This window comes from Myxine glutinosa, chromosome 1 (genome assembly GCF_964187855.1).
Source record: "Myxine glutinosa chromosome 1, kmMyxGlut1.1, whole genome shotgun sequence".
Lineage (NCBI taxonomy): Eukaryota > Metazoa > Chordata > Myxini > Myxiniformes > Myxinidae > Myxine > Myxine glutinosa.
In genome coordinates this window covers 315,569,428-315,583,561 of record NC_136261.1, presented here as the reverse complement: position 1 = coordinate 315,583,561, position 14,134 = coordinate 315,569,428, and the positions used below count along the sequence as shown (strand labels likewise).

Sequence of the window (14,134 nt, the reverse complement as noted above, 5' to 3'; positions counted from 1 at the left end):
AATGTACGTGATAATTAAAAAAACATTGACATTTAGCTTTGATATTACAGATATCTATTCCTCATGACATTATCTCAACCTGATTAGATCACAGCTGTCATTGGCTGAATTCTGTTGCCAGGCAACCATCTCAGTAACTTGGGTTGTGTACGCAATATTTCAAAAAACGTTGAACATTTAGCTTTCATATTGCAGATGCCTATTCCTCTTGAGACTATATCAACCTGATTAGATCACGGCGGTGATTGGTGAATTCTGTTGCTGGGCAACCATCTCAGTAACTTGGCTTGTGTGTGCAATATTTCAAAAACCGTTCAAGATTTGCCCTTCACATTACACAGATCTGTTCCTCATACCACCCAAAAGGTGGGGTACCTGGAGCATCAGCTCCTTGTAATGATTTATTCTTCATCTTTGCATTGCAGTCTGGAATAGTTTGACTAAAGTAACTACCTTGACCCAATTTCTACATTTTATACACATGTCCATTCCATATATAAATGGTTTATAATTATGTTTATTTTACACCAGTTTTTTTTTCTTCCCACCTTAGAGTAAGCATTTTAAATCTCATCACAACATATGACATTTTTCTGTTTGTTATACTGATAAATGAAGTGTTTCTACAAACAATGACTGAGATATAGAAAATTCATTATCACACCTCTGGAATGAAATTGAGGTTCAAAAAAAAGAAAAAAGCACCACCGGTGCAAAACACCTCGGCCCCAAAATGTGGGAATAATGGTGTTCAAATTTTAGCAACAAGAATGAGATGCAAAATCGTCTTGATTTAAATATTATCAGAAAATAATGAAGGTATAGTGTTGAAAATTTGGGAAAAAAAAATCACAAATTGAAAATCATCTACAGAATACTTTGAAAATACATCTACATAAGTCAGACAGTGTACCACATAAGTTTCATCAATCAGCCTGGTTCACTTACTGAGATATGGCCCAGACATGAAAACGTCCTCGGGCAAACATATAGAGAGGCATGAAATAGGTCTGAAGCATAAACCAGTAAAAACCCACAAAGACATACAGGTAAAAGACAAAAAATGGAAACACCTGGGTAAATGAGGAACACCAAGCAACAGCTTCCACACAGGTGTGGCTTATGTGTTAATGAAACAAGTAACATGCCAACATGCTTAGGATCATGTATACAATGCTGCACAGGCATGGCTGCCTACAATTATGACTAGCATGGCTGCAAAAGGAGACCGTCCAATGCCCCCATCCACAGAACACATGTGGTCGTCCAATGGTTTGATGAGAATGAAATTGATGTTATCCATATGTCATGGCCTTATCAGTCATCAGATCTTAACCCGAGCATTTTTGAGATATTCTGGAACAACGCCTGAGCCAGTGTTTTCCACCTTCATCAAACAGGTGTGAGTTGATCGACTTTCCCGTGAATGAATGGTGCCGCATCCCTCCTACAAAATTGCAGACACTGGTGCACTCTATGCCACAGCGCATACAGGCCATACTGGCCACACATGGTGGCCCAACGCCTTATTAAGTGACTTTACATTGGTGTTTCCATTTTTTTTTGTCCACTCCTGGGATATCAGATTATGTACCATGTACATGTCATCAATGAGCCTGGTGTTGGCTTCGCGGTTAGGGTGCTGGCTTGGGATCCGAGGATCCTGAGTTCGAATCCCGGTCGATCGCTGAATTAACACCAGGGGGGTTGACTCAGCCTGTCATCCTTCCGAGGTTGGCAAATTGAGTACCAGCTTGCTGAGATGAATGATCCCGGTGTTTACCCCGGTTTAGAATAGGTACACCGTATCCCTGCGCATCGTAAGAGGTGACGAAGGGTTGGCGTCAGGAAGGGCATCCGGCCATAAAAAAAACATTGCCTCAAACAGGGAACCATGATTGTCATGGGGCCCCTTAAGGCTAACCCCCGCTCTAGCGGGGAAAAATGGCCTTAAAAAACGATCATTCATATTCATTCATTCATTTGTGCATGTCATCAATCTGACTCACTAACTACTGAGATATGGCCCAAAACTAAAAAACCTATGACAGAGAGATGGAGAGAGGTCTCACCAAAATTTCATGTTCTAAGCCCAGACTTTCGGTCCACTTGGCACGAATAACCTCTTCTTCTCCAATAAACTCTGCAAAGTATATGATTGGAACAGATTCAAAAATATTTGACATCCCTCCACAATCTAACAATCTTACCCACCTTCATTCTGCCCTTTAATTCTCCACTCGTTCATCCCTCCGCAAACCCTCGTGATTTACTTCCGAACAGAAACCACTTCTTGCACAGATGACTCACCTTCCAATTCGGAATCATTTGAGATTTCATCCACCAGCTCTCCATCACTCTCCTGCCCTCTTTCATTATCTGTTTCTTCGCTGAGTGTAAAATGGGTAAGTGAGTGATTGGGAAGTTCTCCAGGCTGTCCGTGAAGAGCAGGGCCATGACGGCGGGCTAACGAGAGGTGTACCCACTTCCCAGTGTGTCTCAGCTCTTCCACTGCTTGCTGGTTGCTGTATCCCTGCAAATCCTGACCGTCGACCTGCAAAGAGCCCAGAGAACGAAATTTAATCACCATGTACCTTCAACCTCCTACAAGTACGTATTTTCAAATAAAAGTTCAGAATACATTATTTTAATACATATTGTTGCGTTTGTGGAGGGTAGGGATACCTTAATCCAGGTAGATTGTATAGATTAGTGTGCTTCGACTGTCGTGAAGAAGAAGAAGAAACCTCAATGTATCGTAAGTAGGGAATTTGTGTAGACCGGATGTCGGGTAAGCTTGTATCTTCGTCCCCATCAGAGGGGTGGGCCTGTTAATTAGCGAGGGATTACGGGTAATTGATTCCCTGTTTGTAATTGCCTCTAATTTATTCCTCTGTTCCTCATGACACCGCACTAGACACCAAGCCAGAAATCGGCCATTAAACACAATAATTTAAAAAAACCACCGGAAATCAGGCATGAAGCATTACCGTAGATAATACCGACTTGGTGAGCGCAGAGGACAGGCAGCTCGGTGGAGACACGCCCAAAGAGCAGTGATTGGACAGGGATTTGATTGGCACAGAGGACTGGTATGAAGGGACAATGGGATTGGTGGAGCAGGGACGGATGACGTCAGACCCATGCGTGCAAAACACTTGGAACGGCGGACATTTGGCCTTCTCGGTTTGGGTCTGGTGGTGGACGGTCGTGTGCCGACAGCTTCTCGTTTCTTCTCGTTCTGGATTTTATTTGCGAACGGTCACATTGTGGCTCTCTCAGCATCGACATCCTCTCACCCTTCTCATTTTGGAACTGGTGGTGAACGGTTGCATTTTGCACTCTTGCGCAAAGAGGATTCATTGCGAACGGCTATGTTCAGAGATCTTACTAGTGGTCGTGAGGAGGACATCTTGCTAGTGGTCGTGAGGAGAAAGAGCCGCGGACCGAGAGCTGTGGTTTCCCGACGAGGACGATGAAATAAGCGTGGCTGGAAGAGTGAACTGTGCACGGAGGCCTGGTTTTTCCCGCCCACGCGCTGCGCGCCAACAAACGTGCGTTTCCTGCCAAGGCCTCAGACGATCTTTGATGATTCCTGACGATACACGAGCCGATTTGATACAAGTGCCACAAAATAACACATTCATTTTCAGTTATTTTATCCTTTGTTTGTATTGGAGTCTGTATGTGGGAGCGCTCCAATTAAGAATTTCGTTTATCGTGCATTTTCTTTGTTACTGGCATTTCTTTCATTAAACCTGTTTATTTTTGTACATTTTACTGTCGTGTTATTTGAGTTAATTTATCCAGGTGTGAAGACTGTCGGTGGGATCCATAAAGGTAAGTGCTCTTCGGTCTCTCCCCCTCCCTCCCCCGACGCGTATTCTGTGCTATATTTTGACTGAACGCCTCGGAGTTAAAGCCCGTTCGGAAATCCGTTCTTTGGAAGATTTTAATCACCAGGAACGTGACAATATTAATACAAATGATTGTGAATATTGGCCTCGTTCATCTATAATGAAGTATAGTATTGATTTAGTCAATATACACTCCAAATGGGTTTCAGGGTCAACGTACTCTTCACAAATCACACCAGCCCACTCAGGTCACAGACATTCTACCAGAAACCCACCCCTGGTTACCCTCCCCAATTATAAGCAGAGCACTCCCCTCAATTTCTTTCATCAATATATTCTCTTTTCTGTATATGTGGCTTCCTGTATTATATCATCTTGTGTCTCTTCATCCAATCCTGTCCAGTGTCACACTATGATTTCTACCATACCAACCCCTGCTATCTTCTGCTCTGGCTAATGCTCTCCTGCCATTCGTGTTTTTGTCTTTGTCTCCCTGTTCCTCTTTTATCCTCTGTCACTCTGCGAACCTACTGCCCTCTGTCCCTTAGCTATTCAACAAACAGAGATTTCTGTATAATTCCATAAAATATTTGCTAACCTGCATTCTGATAAGTGGAAAGTCAATTTTCTAAAATAATTCCCACTACAATGAATATGTACATTGTACATTGTAGCAATTATAGTGACGGACACATTGTACTAAATGACAAGCACCTAATTACACAGTAAAAGAGCGTTTTTTAAAATTAAAAAGTGGCATAAGGCAGTATAGAAAGCCACCTTCATTCTTGGACTTTTGACTTCCACCACTCATACAGTCAATGTGTTGCCATCAATTGAACACTCTCCTCCGCTCTCCCAGTGGAGGCTGGAGATCACCAATGGAGTGTCTTCGGCCTGATCTTTTTCCTCTTATACAATAATGACCTCTTTGATGCTCTGGAAAAACCTCTCTTCCTTTTGTAGATGCCTCCAGATTGTGTCGTACAGTACCACATCCATCTGCAGGGCAGACAGCTGCTGTATCTCTTTGCTGATATTGAAATTACACTCTGATCTGACAAAGGGAGCATGTCATTCAGTTCGGGAAAGTCCCAGTCTCAAGCAATCACTTTCGAATGATCGTCAAATGAACTGCTGATGTGGTTCCAAAAGCTGCTGATGTGGATGCCGCATACACAGCCTATTGTAAGGTTCTCCTAGGTGCAGCAAAGAAAAACATCCTGCGTGGCTTTAACAAGAACTACATCCCGGGTTGAGACGAGGAGTGCAGCCATCTCCTGCGCGACCATCAGCAGGCTAGCTCCAGGGAAGAAGTGGACGCGACTGCAACAGCACTACTCCAGAAGCTGGACGCCACCCGTAGGACCAGATGGACTGAAATAGTTGAGTCGATCGATTTTACCCACTCTAGGTCGCAAGGCGTGGCAGACGCCACGGTTTTTTCGCAGCTCTCCACGCTCTCCATCGAAATCGAAGTTAAGTAATTGTTCCCATTTGTATTTTCGTTATAACTGTATTTATTTTATGGTGTTGTACGTATAGTGTGTCCCGAGCAAGATTTTCGGTGCAAATCTTTCATACCTGTATAGAAAATCGTGTTAATTTGTGTCGTGTCTTTTGAGGCCTTGTACAGTGTCCAACCTTGAGGCTTTGTTTTTCTCTCAGCGGTCCGTCGTTTGTGCTCCAATAACTTTCGTTCTCTGTTTTCCCAGTCTTTTCACCCCATAGCCTACTTCCTTGTTTAAAATCTCTACTCAAAAAAAACAAACAAAAAAAAAAACAAAAAGAAACATTTCCTTCTCTGTTCTTATTTGTTGTTCTCATTCGTTTATTCGTTCTTATTCGTTCGTTCATTCTTCGACCACGTGTTTCTCCCCCATTTCCCCAGATAGTTTTCACTGTTAAACTTTACAATGTTTACATTTTCCCCTCAAGTTCTGTATTCCGTCGTATATTATAACACATTTTTCTTCTTCTTCTTTAAAAGGCTGCTTTCGACTTGCTCACCAAATCGATTCATCCCAAAAAAAAATTCCATCTCTTACAGTGCCTCTTTTCTACATTCCCTAAACTCTCCTGCACTCCATCCTCCCTCCAGCGTCCTGAAACGTATTTTTGACTCGAAGGTCACAAGAAACTCATTTTGCAATAAATGTTCGTTTCCCATTAATCGTACACTTCCTAAAATCCAATCTCACACCTCCCCTCCAAATCTTCCCCATAACCCCTCCCCTCCAAATCTTCCCGATCACCTCTCCCCTCCAAATCTTCCCCATCACCCATCCCTTTCAAATCTCCCCCCTTGCCCCTTCCCTTTGAAACTCCCCCCACACCCCTCCCCTCCAAGACTCCCCCTCGCCCGTCCCCTCCTAGACTCCCCCCTCCCCTCCAAATCTCCCCCATATCCTATCCCTTTCAAATCCCTCCCCTTGTCCCTTCCCTCCTAAACTCCCCCCTCGCCCCTCCCCTTCAAATCTCCCCACCCTCATTTCTTCTCAATTTCCCCCTCTCACTCCCCCTCCTCAAAGCGTCCTCCCCGCTTCTTCCCCCTTCCAACTCTCACCTCCATCTCCCCCAACCTTCTTCCTCGCTCTTCCCCCTCCTCAAATAACACCTCATTGTGCCTCACCCAATCACCATCAAACCTTTTGTCCGCCCCATCCTTCCCTTTCTCCGAGCTATTCTGAAATCTCTGACACACCTTCAACAGCTCTCCCTACCTCTTCCACCTCTTCCACCTCTTCCACATCTTACCCTACCCCTCCTCCCCCATGTTCTGTATGCGATGCTCCCCCTTCCTCTCCATTAACGGTATGGACCTCAAACATCCGGGGCCTTCGTACAAACTTAACTGATCTCTCCATACAGGTTGCTTCTGACAAACCAGACGTGATCTGCGAAACAGAAACTTTCCTCCTTCATGATGTCTCTGATTCCTTAGTATCTCTCCCGGGTTACTCCCTCCTCCGGTATGATAGACCTGAGCCTCGTCCTGGAGGTGGGGTTGCTATCTTTATCAAAAACTCTCTTCCTCACTCGCACTGCACTGCACTCTCTGCACCTCACCCCCAGGAATACCTCTGGCTACGGCTTCCCCTTCGCTCCCACCTCTTGTTCATATGTGTGTTGTACCGTCCACCAAACAGTGATGACTCCATCTACATCTCGCTGTCTGATAATATGGACCAACTTATATCTACTCATCCCAACTCTCTCTTCCTCATATGTGGTGATTTCAATTGTCACCATGCAGTTGGCTGGGTGTGGGTACCTCTCTCACCAGCCATGGCTCCTCAGCAAAGGACTTCTGCGACTCACTGTGACTGACACAATCTGTCAATTTCCCGACCCGGATCTCAGTCAACGGAGCATCTTCTCTTCTGGACTTGGTTATGACTAACTTCCCTGAAAATGTCTACTGCTCTTCTTCTGCTCCAATCGGCTCATCTGATCATGTGCTTGTTAAAGTGGACATCTCTCTGACTATTCTCAGGGAGCCTGCTCAGCGTCGACGAGTCTGGCATTTCACTCAGGCCAACTGGCACGGTCTTCAAGCAGCCATCAATCATCTGGACTGGTCTCCAATCTCTACCACCTCTGACATCAACTCATTCTGGGAATTCTTCCAAAGTAAATTGCTCTCTCTCATGCACAGATTTATCCCATCTCGTCTTCAGTTGTCATACCCTTCCTCCCGTCCATAGTACACGGAATCTTGTGGTGAGGCTGTTGCCCAGAAACAACTTGCTTTCGTCTCCTGGAAAGCAAATCCAATGGAAGGAAATCTCATTTCCTTTCACAAAGCCCGAAACAAGTGTGTGTCCACCCTCAGGAGAGACAGGAAACAATATCTCTCCGTTCTCAAGACCGAACTCTCTTATCTGTCTCCCTCTTCCAAATCCTGGTGGCGTCTGGTCAAATCTGTTTCTGGTGTTTGTTCCCCTTCCATCCCCTCCCTTACCTCAAACGGCTACACAGCTGACTCCGCATGTGAAAAAGCTGAATGCCTCAACTCTGTGTTTGCCTCTAAATCTTGTGTCCCAAACCCATCCCTCTCTGTACCCACCGTACCCAGTCGTACCCAGCTGCTCCTGGACTCCGTGTCCTTTCCTCCTGACAAGGTGGAAAAGTTTCTGTCAACCATCGACTCTGATTCTGCAACTAGACCTGACGGCATCAGCCCACGGGTTCTAAAAGCCTGTTCTTCTGCTCTTTCACTCCCTCTCTCTGTTCTCTTCACCCTCTCTTTTGCTCAAGGTCAACTGCCGTCTGCTTGGAAATCAGCCAACATCACCGCTTTGCACAAAAAAGGTGCAAAAACAGATCCTAGCAACGACAGACCAATCAGCCTTCTCCCAATTATCAGCAAAGTCATGGAATCCATCATTGCTTCGGATATGAAATCTTTCCTCTTATCCAATGGCTTGATCTCTGATCATCAATTTGGTTTCAGACCAGGTCACTCTACTCTGGACATGCTGCTTCTGCTTTCTCAACAATGGATGGAGGACTTCAATGCCAAACAGGAAATTAGAGCCGTCTCCCTCGACATATCACGTGCCTTCGATACGGTCTGGCACCCCGCCCTGCTCCCCAAACTCTCCTCCTTTGGTATCCATGGAAATCTTCACGCATGGCTGGCGGACTTCCTCTCTAGTCGTAGTCAACGTGTGGCCCTGAATGGGTTTCTCTCATCTCCTCTTCCTGTTCAGGCTGGAGTTCCCCAAGGCAGTGTTCTGGGCCCTGTGCTTTTTCTGGTCTTCATCAATGACCTCTCTGACTCTCTTGAAAATCCTCTCTATCTCTTTGCTGATGACTCCACTCTCTGCCGCTCCATTCCTCATCCCTCAGATCAGCAGTCTGCAGCCTCCTCACCCTCTGCAGACCTGGACAAAATCACAGACTGGGCAAACAAGTGGAACATGTCTTTCAATCCTGACAAATCTCACACTCTTATGATGTCTCTCCGAAAAGACCGACTGGACAACCCTCCCATCTACTTTCTGAATAATCCTCTCCAATAAGTTCTGTCACTCAAGCTTTTGGGTGTCACTATCTGCCATGATCTTTCCTGGGAAAACCACATTTCCAAGCTGGCCTCCAAAGCCAGTCGCCGACTGGGCATCCTCTGTCGTGCGAAGTCCTTCCTTGGCACACCTGAGCTCCTCACCACATACAGGGCTTTCATCCGCAGCTCAATGGAGTACTGCTCTCCCCTCTGGGCTGGTGCTCCTGCCTCACACCCAGCTCGTCTTCACGCTGTTGAAACCAAAGCATTCAGAATCATTGGAATCTCCAGCGATGACGCTATCTCCGAGGGCCTTTCACTTCCTCACCGCAGGCAGGTTGGTGGTCTTTCCGTCTTCTACCGACTCCTCTCCGGCCTTACTCCCCCAGCTCTCTCTGGGCTCTGTCCCCCAAATATTCCTACAAGTCGCACAAGATCTGCCTGCAACCCTCTTATGGTTCTTATGCCAAAATCAAGACTCTCTGCTCACCTTCACTCCTCTTTTCTCCCGCCTCTGGAACAAACTCCCTCACTCTCTTCAATCCCACTCCTCCCTCGAGGTCTTTAAAACAGCTGTTCACCACCATCTCTTATCTTCCCCAATCCAAAACCTTGATCTTTTCTACCCCCGCTAATTTCACCCCAATCCACTTTTTGAGGTGCCGACTTCTTTCCTGGAAGTCCTTGGTGTCCTTGCGTTTTATACCTATCCTGCCCCCCCCCCCCCCAGGCCCTCTCCCTCCCACACATCTCCCGATGTCCCTGCTCTCAAATGTTGTGTTTGTGTGCTTCCTCCCCTTCTCTCTCCATCTTGTCGACCGCTCCCCTTTTTATATACTTTGTTTGCTTGTTTGTTTGATTTGTTTGTTTGATAAATGTTAGCTCTTTCACGAGCCTCGACTCTGTATACAAAAAAAAGAAAAAAGAAAAAAAAAGACCATCAACCAGCTGACAGGCAAAAATACAATGCCATTCAGGTGCCTGGTGACAGCAGATGCAATTGCGTCCCAGCTCCTGAAGAACGGTTGCTTCCCAGATGCAGACAAAAACTTTGCCCGCCTGACGTTGTGTGAGGTGTCTTCTCTCTCCAGGGCGGCCAGCGCCGATGCCAATCTCTCTGGAGACTTCACAGCAGCCGAACTCAGTGCGGCCATGAGCAAACTCAAGCCTGGTAAGGCACCAGGCCGTGATAACATCCATCCGGAGTTCGTCATCCACCAGAGCACAACAACATCTGGTTGGCTGTGTTCGTTCTTCTCGTCATGCCTCCGGAGGTCCAAGCTCCCGAAGACCTGGCGCCGTGCTTCCGTCATAGCCCTGCCGAAGCCGAACAAACCTGCGGAAGATCCCAAGTCCTACAGACTGATCTCGTTGCTCTGCGTCCCATTTAAGATTCCTGAGAGGATGATCCACAGCCGTATCGACCCAGTGGTGGACCCACAGCTCCCGTGGGAACAAGCCGGTTTCCGTCGTGGCAGGTCAACAGTAGACCAGGTAACATTACTCACACAAGATATCGAAGACAGCTTCCAGGACAATGAGAAAGCTGGCGTAGTGTTCCTGGACCTGACAGCTGCATACGACACCGTTTGGCACCGTGGACTCCACCTGAAGTTGCTGAGGACAATCCTGGACCAGCATATGGTGAACTTCATCATGGAGATGCTGTCAAACCGCAGCTTCGTCCTACAGACCTGCGACAGCCAGCGCAGCAGGTTCAGAAGACTGAGGAATGGTGTCCCGCAAGGTTCTGTTCTCTCGCCGATGCTGTTTAACATCTACATCTACGACCTGCCGGATACAACATCCAGAAAGTACGGTTACGCGGACGACCTGGCCATCATGCTGCGACGGCCAACATGGAAGGCGATGGAAAACGGTATCAACCAAGACATGGGCACCTTGGTAGCCTACCTCCGGAGGTGGTGTTTGCAGCTCAGCATTGGTAAGACAGTGTCAGCGGCATACCATCTTAACAACAGAGAAGCAAAAAGGGAACTGGACGTGTTTGTTGACAACAAACGCTTGGAGTTCCAGCAAGCCCCAAAGTACCTCAGTGTACGCCTAGATCGGATACTGTCCTTCAAGCAACACCTAGAAGAAGTTAAGGCCAAGGTGACATGAAGGGTCTCGCTTATCCGACGTCTCGCTGGTATGACGTGGGGAGCCTCCGCCAAGACCCTACGAATATCCACGCAAGCCCTGGTCTTCTCTGCAGCCAAATACTGCGCCCCAGCCTGGAGCAGAAGCCCACACGTGAGAAAGGTTGATGTTGCCATTAACAACGCCCTCCGCATTGTAGCTGGTTGCTTGAAGCCCACCCCGGCATTCCACCTGCCAGTCCTAGCGGGAATCGCCCCGGCCGGCCTCCGACGGGAGGCTGCTACCCTTGCCCTGGCAGGAAATGCCCAGAAACACGACTGGCACATCCTGCACAACACCACAACGATAGTAGCGCCTCCAAGCAGACTCAAGTCCCGCCATCCCTACAAGGCGGCACAAGAGATGCTCAGTTCTATCCCTGAGGACCTGTCTAGAAGCGCATGGCTGGCGGCATCTTGGAAGCAGGTGTGGGAAACGGCCGGGCCCACCCGCATCCACCGCTACATCTGGGACCCAGGAGGTGGCGTCCTAGGAGAAGACCTACCATGCCTGCAATGGACCTTGCTGAACCGTCTACATACGGGGGTCGGCCGCTTCAAATCATCGCTGAAGATGTGGGGCCTGGCAGACAGCGCCGCGTGCGAGTGCGGCGAGCCTGAGCAGACTGCCGAACACATAATTACCACCTGCCCCCTATACAGACCACCTTCAGAAGCCGGCCTCTTCGACGTAGGACCAGAGACGAGGGCATGGCTGCACGACACTGAGCTGGCCATCTGATGACACACGAAAGAACTCAAATGAACCAACTGACCGATTTATTTCCTTGGTCATCGACTGGAATAGGTTCACTGACTTGAACTTCTCGACCTTACCATCAGAAACAACCTTTTCTGGGTCTACCAAATAGCAAAGTTGGCCTCAAAGCTGTGCTGGGCATCCTCCATCGATCCAAGTCTTCCCTGAGAAAATCAGAGCTGCTCACGGTCCACAAGGTCTTTGTCCATACCTCAAGGGAGTAATGCATTCCACTATAGGCTGGTGCTCAAGCATCACATCTGTTTCTCCTGGATTTTGTGCAATCAAAAGCTGTAAAATTTATTGCAATCTCCCATGAAGAGGCCGAAGCACAAGGTCTGTTGATCTCACATTGCAGGCAGGTCGATGGTCTCTCAATTTTCTACCGTCTATTCATCAACAATGCTCCCTCTACTCTCAGTCCTCCGACCTTCGTCAACAACTCCAAGATGCACACCTTCGTACAGTAACCACCTCCTGGTTAAACATCCAAAATCCAAGCTGACTGCACACCTCAAATATTTTCTTCCTTGCTTTGCCCATCTTTGGAACTACCCCATCTCTCATCTATCCCATCTATTGAGATACTGTGCTATATATCGTTGCCCTATCACTCAATGGTGCAGAATCACTTGTAAAGTTCTCGTATCCGGATCCAGATCCGGATCTTCACCAACATTTCTTCCATTAGTCCTGGTCACACACCCAATCTTTCATCCAAATCATCCATAACGTTGGTGTTTCATCCAAATCCGTCCATAACGTTGATATGTTTTGCTCACAGACAACAGAAAGGGGTGAAAACATTACCATTGAAGGAGCAGCGCTCCTGCTTGAGACGGACGAAGTGACGGACAAGACACAAACTCGTCCGAGAAGATGTTTATTGAATAATCATCTCGGGAACTCTGAAAACCCGTTTATCGGGTTCGCATATATATGTATATCCAAACCAAAAAGCATACATCATAACCAAAGCCACGCCTCTCAGACGAGGCACGCTTTGGTGGTCATGTGACCGACAGGTGCAAAGGATTATAACCTCGGCGCCGAGGTTTGGCCGCCGGTTACGTCACCGGCTTGGGCCAGGAGATTCTGTTGCTGGTCTCGAGCTTTGGGGGACCCATGGGTCGCTACACACGCCCCCCCAGAATCGACTTGGTCCAGGAAGGTCAACCTGAGGGGGGTCCGGATGACCCGACCGAAACGACCCCTGGCTGGCCGCGGGGGGGGGGGGGGGGGGGGGGGGGTCCGGTGTGGTGGCGGGTGGCCGGACCGGGGGGTGGCCGCGCCGCGGTGGGAGAGCCAGCCGTGGCGACTGGCCGACGTCCATGTGGGCCGGCTTGAGGCGGTCCACCGAAATCCGGTCCGCCCGGCCGCCGATGCTGACGACGAAGGACTTGTTGTCCCGTCGTAGGACCCGGAAGGGTCCGTCGTATGGTGGCCGGAGCGGCCCCCGGTGAGCGTCGTGGCGCACAAATATGTACTCCGCTGTGCGGAGTGCTGGGGGGACGTAGGATTGGGGGTCGCCGTGGCGGGACGTGGGCACTGGGACGAAACGTTGGGCGGCCTCCTGGAAGTCCATGCGCTGGCGCGCGGCGGACCAGGGGCTGGTGGCGTCGGGCACGAACTCGCCCGGGACGCGGAGGGCCTGGCCGTACACCAGTTCGGCGGTGGACGCCTGGAGGTCCTCCTTTGGAGCCGTGCGGAGGCCCAAAAGGACCCACGGGAGCCGGTCGGCCCAGCCGTCGTCCTGGAGGCCGGCCATGAGTGCGGCCTTCATGGAGCGGTGGAACCGCTCGCACAACCCGTTGGCCTGGGGGTGGTAGGCCGTGGTGCGGTGCAGGGTAACGCCCAATGTGCGGGCGACCGCGCCCCACAGTTCGGACGTGAACTGTGGGCCGCGGTCCGACGAGATGTCCGCCGGTGCGCCGAAACGCGCGACCCAGGTGGCGATGAACGCCTGGGCCACGTCGGCGGTGGTGGTGGAGGCGAGGGGCACGGCCTCCGGCCACCTGGTGGTCCTGTCCACCATGGTAAGCAGGTGGGTGAACCCCTGCGATGGGGGCAGGGGACCCACCAGGTCCACGTGGACGTGGTCGAAACGTCGCTCGGGCATGGTGAAAGGAGCCAGCGGAGCCTGGGTGTGACGGTGGACCTTGGCCCGCTGGCAGGGTGTGCAGGCGTTGGCCCAGTCGCGGACGTCCCGTCGCAACCCGTGCCAGACGAAACGTGCCGACACCAGCCTCTGGGACGCCTTCCGGCCCGGGTGTGAGAGGCCGTGGAGCGAAGCAAAAATGCGACGCCGCCAGGTGACCGGCACAACGGGGCGAGGTCGGCCTTGGGAGACGTCACAAAGCAGGAC

The 14,134-nt window shown here is 49.4% G+C and overlaps 1 protein-coding gene across 1 annotated transcript in view; it reads right to left on the bottom strand.

Moving 5' to 3' along the window:
* The window catches only part of LOC137410727 (multiple PDZ domain protein), a 197,606-nt gene that overhangs the window by 59,349 nt on the left and 124,123 nt on the right, over window positions 1-14,134 (bottom strand). Inside the window, exons 11-12 of the mRNA XM_078778865.1 lie at window positions 2,311-2,554; window positions 2,073-2,143 (exon numbers count right to left, since the gene is read on the bottom strand). Coding sequence (XP_078634991.1) covers window positions 2,073-2,143; window positions 2,311-2,554 — 315 coding nt within the window. The remainder of the gene's footprint in view (window positions 1-2,072; window positions 2,144-2,310; window positions 2,555-14,134) is intronic.